Raw genomic sequence first — 8,063 nt, forward strand, 5'->3', positions numbered from 1 at the left:
GTGACTTTATTGACAAATACATATCATGTGATAGAAAATTGTTACTACAGCAACTACAATCAATACAGACACATGTACATTCCCACACTTGCAAAAAATAAGCATCAAGATTATGCAAATTTAACATGCCTCATTTTTCGCATGATAATATAACAATACTTGATCCAATCAAAGAATCTAATCATGAGTCAAAAAAATATAAAGAAGATCATATAATACTTGCAATACATACCAGAAAATACAAAAAAAATCACTTGAAATAATGCTTCATGAGCTTCAAACCTCAAAACATGAATAGAAAATCGCGATACAATCAACATTAACATGGCCTATAGTCTTATTACAAAGAACATTATCCAATACAAATACAAACCCTTTTCTAAAGAACTTCATAAATCTTTGGGATGCAAATATGGACATGCATTACATTTTAGATCCATACATTGTTGCTACTTATTGTACATCATATATAATGAAAGTGTATAGAACTTTGAAAAAACCATTAAAAATAATACTCAAACGTTGTATAAGAGAACAAAATGATACAGTAACATGAATTTTAACAACTTGAAAATACATTTTTAACCATGCAACAAACATCGATCCAACAAGTTGTATACATTATTATTGGACTTCCTTTCATGCACTTTAGCGTAATCTCGAGAGGCGAGGGGGGATTCACATATGCGTATATCACATGAATTCAAAATAATAGATTTTTAAATTGTCATTTTTGTACATTTTTCACGTATAAAAGAATATAATATAAAGGGACTATTTACAAATTGAATTTAAAAAATGTTGTGTTTTATTCAAGAGAAATTCACAAATAAAGATATTTATAATTATACCTTGAATATTTATAAATAAACCCCTCGAGAATAAAACATACCACTTTATTAACACATGCACTCCTCATAAACACACTTTTGCACTTTGAAAATGAGAAGAATTTTAAAAATACATCAACCGCAATAGCTAAACCATTACTTATAGATGACTACATTAAGTGACCTCCAAAATTAGAAAACAACTCATTGGCAGATATAGTAGCATCTTACAACTACAATGATATATTTAAGAAATGGAAAAAAGAACAAATAATACGTTACATAAACTACAACACCAACACAAAGATCCAAGTAACTACTATAGAGAACAACTTTTACTATATGTACCTTTTCATGATACACCCATAATATATTACTAGAAATCCACAAAAGTTGGTAAGATGCATACAATGCAAATGTCAAAATCGTTGAACAAAAAGCCAAACAGTCCATTTATACCAAAACATAAAAAGAACACATAAATTGGTCAAAATTTGAAGATATTGCTTTAGACCTAGCAAGAAAACATTGAATATATATAAAAAATAATCATAAATATAATAGGAATTGAAAAATATACTATTAGACTAGAAGATAAAACACATAGACCATATACACAAAGCAACATAACAACTACAAATATCTATGACAAGATACCATCAAGCATTATTCAAATGACAAATGACCAATACTACAACACAATCCATTCTATAAACTTAGAACAAAGGCCTTTATTTGATAACATAGATTTTAATATACAAATACACTTATTCATCTATTTGCTACTAGAGGAGCATGGGTAGGAAAAACAACATTGCTTAAAATTCTAGCTAAATTGCTTTCATGAAAACTTTCAACATTCAACTCTGATCCATTGAAACCTGAAGTCTTAAAACTTGTTTACACAAGAAAAGAAGCTTATAACATAGATGATTTAACTTTACACTCAAACTTTGCAATACCAATAAAATCAACAACAACACATCGACCTATCCAGTGACAAGTTCAATACACTGATAAAAGCATACGTGGAAGTTGAAACTTTAATAATTGATGAAGTTTCACTCAACAGAGCACGCATCTTATCCATTAAATAAAAGAATGCAAGAAATAAAGCATGCACATTACTTACCCTAAGTGTTCATGTTCTATTTTTAAAAGACATACCAAATACCACTTGTTCGTGAAAAATGGGTATTCTTTGAAAATCATCCAATATTTCCAAGTTTTTGGACAAAACATGTAACTTTTACCAACTTCAACAAAAAATGCAACAAAAAGATCCAACGTTTGTTTCCATTCTAAACAAAATACAACTAAACCAAGCTGTTGAATAAGATATACAAACACTAAATAACAATTACTACAAGAAGCTTCAATTGTTCTCACAATACCACAGTTGTTTCAGGGTCATGCATTTAGAATGTGAACACTCGAGAAACCCACCACAAGATAGCAATCTCAACGAGTCTCTCTCATGGTGATGGCCTACCCGCCGGTAATGCAGTCCAATGCAATACCACCACTAAGCAGGTTGAAGTAACATATTAACTACGGTAATTAATCAAATCTTTAGAGTAGAGCATCCTACAGTCCGCTCCACTTTAACTGTAATTAATTAAACCTTTAAAGTTTAGAGTAGAGCATCCTACAGTCTACTCCATTTTAACTGTTTTGCCGATAAAGGACAGTAACATCAGAGTCACATTGTCAAGAAGTTAAATACATGTCTCCCATTCCTTGGACCCTTTACTCCATCAACTTTACATAATAGTTCAATTAGCCGACAAACTTAAAATAGCGGGCAATTACGTATCGAAAAACTTTACAGCGCGGCTTGCAGTATAAGTTCCTCATGCAACACAGACCCACCCCATATAACTGACTCCATTTGCCAACATGATTGATTCCTTACAAAGCTTCGCCCAAGATAACGAGAATTCTTTACAGTGGCTACAGACCACCTCAAGGCCTCGTGTTCCTGTTTCTTGCGACAAAACTGAATTCTAAAACTCTGCTTAATACCCTACCTCCGGAGACTTCGTTGAAATTCCGGTTCCCGCAAAAAACTCCAACACACCTCAACATCCTCCTCTACAGACCCAGGGCATTATTCGGATGAGAGGCTCGAAGAGAGGAGACGCTGGTGCTGGCGTGGAAGGAAGGCCAACCACTAATCAAGAGATCTTCAACAGTTCAGAAACCAAATCTGGACAAAGATCCCGCAATCACACAACAAGAAGATTACTAAAGAGTCAGCTCCAAGCAACGGATTCGTACCGAAGAAGGTCAACCAACCATTGGTTTAGGAGTCACCCGCGAGATGTTTTGCCGAATCATCTTTTCCATAAGCTGAGGATTCATCGGGCAAGTGATGCAATAATATTCCAGAGTTATAAATTCAGTAGAACAAAACAATGCATCGTTGCATCTCAATGCTGTCTTTGAACATCTATTCGAGTGGCACTTTCTTTCCGTTATTTAAGTAGTAAAGCTGAATTGTGGATTCAACTAATGTGTGACCAAAACCACATATCATGTCAACGTAGTTCCTTGAGAAGAATGAAGCATATGGGTGTCATATCCCTGATTGATTTTCGCTAGTAACAAAGGAAAATCAATTTTCACATAAATTATGTACTCTTCAATGTCCAATCAACAATAAGGACCATTGCAACCCTGCTAGTGCATGTTGTCTGGTATTGATAAATATTAGAAACGGGCAATCAATCGTATCATTCCTCGCGTGATACAAGAACCATTTTCTAAGTGATTTAAGATATGCTTTCTCTGTTGTCGGACTTTTGAACGATGAGACGGTTAGACAAGAAGTGGTGGTTGTGGTGTTACACCTATGATTTCCATCATTGTTTGAGCTACCTCATTAAGCCAACTCATTCAAAAAAATGTATACCCATTATGCGGTATGCGGTGGGAGGGCGAACATATATCAGTCATGTACATGGGAGAATCTTATATTAACCATGGAATTAAAGTCTCAATTGCTGTAGTTGGGTGCAGTCGCAGAAGGCCTAGCTTGAGCTGCCGCAAGGGAGGGTCTGACAGAGGGGGAAGGGGGCACGGGCGGCCTGGTTAGCTCTTTGGGTAACGGTCCAATCCCTCGCATATGGAAAGTGTAGAAGAGCTTGGTGGGGAAGGTGATCTGGTGGACCCTCACTGTCCCCCACACCCCTGTGAACAACCCCGAACCCCCGGTAATCGCCAGGTCCGAATCTTCGTATGTCAGGTATGGTCCCTATTCACAATATAGCACCATGAACAAGCACTGAGCAGGTTAAAAAAAGAACAGAATGCAATGCATTTATAATTTTCCTTCTATTTGGCTACCTTTTTCCCCTCTACCACAATGTGGCAAATGTGAAATTAAGCATGGTTGAAACGAGGGGCAGAATGTGAAAACGACACCTGATGGTAAGATACACCAAAAGCATAAACACAAGGACCATATATTGAACTGTTGACGTGTCCTTTTCTAAACATGTAAGTAAGTATTGAAGTTTTCGTTTGTTTTTTACCCTTTTTCTTTGAGAAGACGTGAACTTCAAAAGACGAGCAAGGCTTCAACTCGTGCATGCATGTGTACATACCCACACACTGAAATCGCTTAAGCCACAAACCCGGTTACGACTTACAACCCCAATGACAGTATAATTAAGCGCTTAAAATGGCTATTTAGAGTCTTGTAAAAGGTTAGGACTTTGCTTTGATCATTCAGTTGACAAAGCAGATAACTGTAATAAGGCATGCTAGAGGTCCTCTCTTAAGGATTAATTGTAAAAGCATGCCAATCGAATCTTATAGCATAACTTTGACAGACCCCTCGAGCGACAAGACAATTAGCAATACCTGCACGGCGATGTGGCCATAATCCCCCAAGTAGAAGCTGAAGATGGCCTCATAGCGGTGCCCATTCTTCTCGGGCTCATGCTTTATCAGCACACACAGGCCCGCTGTTATTCCCAGCCTCGTCTGCAGCGACCCATCGTACACCTGCTTCGATCAGGACCCAATCAGAAACCTTTGACGGGCCAGGTACGTGAACAAATTAAGTTGATACATCGTATGTAGTCAAAACAAACGGAATCTCTCGAAATGAATACATCATCGAAAAAGAAGATGTTCTTACTTTGCAAAACCCCTTTAAAGAGTAAGAACTTTCAAACTTCGATAGCTCTAGAACCTGTACATGGCCTACTTTTGTCGTATCATGTTGTCATCAGTACACAGAGCCTGTGCTGCTCCATCTGTCGATTGTAAATAACGAAATGACTAGACTCAGGGGCGGTGCAAAGTTCTAAATAAACTATAGAAGACCCCAACTGAAACATAACTATGGATTCGGCCAAAAATTGAGGGTAGTACGGCAATGTTGTCTTCCTTCCATCAAATTTAAGACGTTCATGTTTGACCAGTCCCAAAATCATAATCGTTCCAGAATGCTGGAATCCGGCGTAATCCTTGAAAGCGTCATGCACATTTTAAACCTTTTTGCTCGTCGATTACTTTCAAGATTTTTCAATGTCCATTGAAAAAACACATTTTAAACCTTCTTGCTTCCATTACTTAACGCTTAGCATGTATATTCTCCCAATGCTTCGCACCAGTAATCGAAAATATATGTGCATCAGCTATCGCTGTGCAGGCTTTGCAAAAGACTTGTATTGGAAGTCAAGTTGTTTGCCAGAGATCACCCGGGCAAGAATAACGAGAGCAAGTCCCAAAAGGCTCTGTGGTGTATAGGGGTAGACAGGAGAAGCTCCCTCTCGATAATTTGGCATCTAAGGAGCCCCTGTCCCCCTTTGAACTCTACAGGGTGTAAGTACGGTTGCTCATCGAAAATCAGGCCCGGATGGAAAGCATCTTGCGTCTGATACATCAGCATCTGGAATGCCTTCGCAATTTTTTGCTGTGTCGAGTGCCGTTACAACTCTTGAAAAAAAAAAACAGATGGCTAAGAGCCTAGGAGTATCATGTAAACGACCCCGGGTCGTGCTTAAAAATGAGTGATCCTTTTGGCACGATATTTCCACTTGCCCTAAGTCTCTCACTAGGAATTTTAATCATTGTGAGGAACTCTTTGTTGTTCTCCAGCAGTAAACATCAACATCGTGGATTCGTGCGAGGGAGCTACGACATACCTCAAAGGGGCCCATGGACCGCAGGTGCAGAGAGCATCATGAGCTCATGCAAGGGAGCCACCTGCATAACTAGCCTGTCACAGAGCGGTATGAGGGACCACAGATAAGGGCTCCTTTGTAAGAACTGATGATCTGGGTGCAGTTCGAGAAATGGAGATTCATGAATGCAAAAATGTCTTAAATCTTTTGTGAATTTGACCAGGCAGAGAGCGTCATGTGACTACACTAGCAGGAGAAGGGATTTGCTAGGCAAAAGCAACGCTCCAGGTCGCACAAGGAAACAACGTGCAAGCACAATGCCTAGACTGGAGTACTCGAGGCCGTTTTCCCCTTTCAACTTGTGAAGTGCGCACACCAAAAAAAACGACACAGACAAGACAGGAAGAATGCCCTAATCAAACGAAAGACCATGTGTGCGCCCCATACCTTGTTGGTGAAGGGAACGAGATCCCCCAAGGCTCCTGCGGGGGCAGCTTTACTCACGTCGAACTTGAGGGAGAAAGGAAGGTAGGCTGGACTGCCGCGATCCCCTTCGTTTATCTCATACACGCACATCTCTTGCACCTCTTCTTTTCATCGGAAGCAAAAAAGGGCAAAAGCAACACAGTGCAGGTAGACATTATTAGCTCATTTCCTTTCTTCTAGGGCAAAAGCAACACAGTGCAGGTAGACATTATTAGTTCATTTCCTTTCTTTTCTTGCAAATGAATGCATAGACAGAACACTCTGACTGCGGAGCTCAATCCTGTTGCCTCATAGTTTTAAATGCACATCCTTGGAAACCATATACTGCAATTTAAAGGCCATCTCTAAATTGCAGTACTGAAGGAGCATCCTAATTAGAGAAAGAAGATACTTACCAGAAGACTGGTAGGATGATCCACCATTAGACGTCACTGAGGGGCTTGAGGCGACGTTGTTCACATTCCTGCTGCTGGTAGCTCTCATCACAGGGAAGTGTTTTGCTACTTTGGCCAATGAGTCAATGGAAACCTTCAGATCAGGATGATGATGACGATGATGAGACGAGAGGAAACGCAGGTGACGAGCGGGGAAAGCAAAGGAAGCAGAGGAAGAAGGTGATGCTTGCGTGGACTGGGCGGAGGGAAAAGGATAAGGAGGGGAGCTAAGGGAAGCCATGGATGCAAGGTGAAGGTGTGGAACGGTGCGAGGAGAGAGAGAGCGCGAGCCAGCGAGCGAGTGAGATCGAGAGATGTGGAATCAAAATGAACAGCTAGCCTGTTTTTAAAATACTGGGTTTTATAGGAAAGAAGAAGAGGATGGACTCTCTCTCTCTCTCTCTCTCTGTAAGTCAGATGGGACTTTAAAGTCCAGTCTTTAGGACACGACTCGCACGAGCGCTTGCTTTCTGACTAAAATATTCTGGTACCATTAGCGCTTGAGAAAAGTAAAATAGCAATGGCGGCCCATCATGGGTCAGGACTCAGGACTCAGCAATTTCCGCAAATTGATTTATATATCCTGATTCCTCTGCTCAATTGAGCCCTGCCCGCTGCAATTTCAACAAGTGCTTTCGGGAAAAGACAGGTTCGCTTCAACCTAAAACTTGTTCACATTGACAAAGTCCTTCTCAATTCTTTGGAAGAAGGAAATAAATCCTCTTCAAATTTCTCAAAATATAATTATATTTATTAAATATATGTACATGATGCCGTCTCAATGGGAGATACTTCCTTCTCAAATGATGATGAATAGGATTTACTTCCTCTTTCTCAAAAATCTTTTCCCGAACCTTATAAATTTTAATTAAATAATACTGTTACTGTGGCAGCAACGATTGTAGTTTTTTGGAAAAACACCCCTTCCCATTGATAAAATCCCCGTAAGTGTTTCTCCAAAGGAAATTTCATTTCCAATTATTCCAAATTTGAGGAAATTTAGTATATTTTAATATTTTCTTCGGATGGGGGCAGGCGAGAGAGGGGGGTTTGAAAAACTCCTCATGGAACTAGCAAAACCCAATTATTTTGCTACAAATTGTAGCTAATATATTAGGCAAAATATTTACATCAACATTGTTGAAATAAACATAGCCAAAAACCTAACAAATTCT

The 8,063-nt window shown here is 39.1% G+C and overlaps 1 protein-coding gene across 3 annotated transcripts; it reads right to left on the reverse strand.

The window, feature by feature from the left end:
* Nucleotides 1-3,650: 3,650 nt before the first annotated feature.
* On the reverse strand, nucleotides 3,651-7,265 carry LOC148013921 (allene oxide cyclase, chloroplastic-like). Of its 3 annotated transcripts, none has more exons than XM_087666677.1 (4): nucleotides 6,850-7,260; nucleotides 6,416-6,555; nucleotides 4,698-4,841; nucleotides 3,651-4,086 (listed from the first exon to the last, which is right to left on the reverse strand). In XM_087666677.1, the coding sequence occupies exons 1-4, from the start codon at nucleotides 7,127-7,129 to the stop codon at nucleotides 3,829-3,831; spliced, it is 822 nt and encodes a 273-aa protein (XP_087522803.1). In that variant the 5' UTR covers nucleotides 7,130-7,260; the 3' UTR covers nucleotides 3,651-3,828. The 3 variants fall into 3 exon arrangements, with proteins under 3 accessions (XP_087522803.1, XP_087522802.1, XP_087522805.1); XM_087666676.1 differs by having other exon boundaries at nucleotides 6,416-6,558; nucleotides 6,850-7,250; XM_087666679.1 differs by lacking the exon at nucleotides 4,698-4,841 and having other exon boundaries at nucleotides 6,416-6,558; nucleotides 6,850-7,265.
* Nucleotides 7,266-8,063: the final 798 nt, after the last annotated feature.

The sequence above is a fragment of the Lygodium microphyllum genome, chromosome 25 (assembly GCF_053477565.2).
Source record: "Lygodium microphyllum isolate KBCC chromosome 25, Lygodium_microphyllum_v1.1.10, whole genome shotgun sequence".
In the NCBI taxonomy this organism is placed as follows: domain Eukaryota; kingdom Viridiplantae; phylum Streptophyta; class Polypodiopsida; order Schizaeales; family Lygodiaceae; genus Lygodium; species Lygodium microphyllum.

Coding starts and splice junctions, on each gene's coding strand:
- LOC148013921 (XM_087666676.1), bottom strand. CDS start 7,129: ATGGCTTCCCTTAGCTCCCCTCCTTATCCTTTTCCCTCCGCCCAGTCC. Junction 6,559..6,849: donor ATCATCCTACCAGTCTTCTG/GTAAGTATCTTC, acceptor TCCGATGAAAAG/AAGAGGTGCAAGAGATGTGC. Junction 4,087..4,697: donor ATGGCCACATCGCCGTGCAG/GTATTGCTAATT, acceptor TATTGTGAATAG/GGACCATACCTGACATACGA.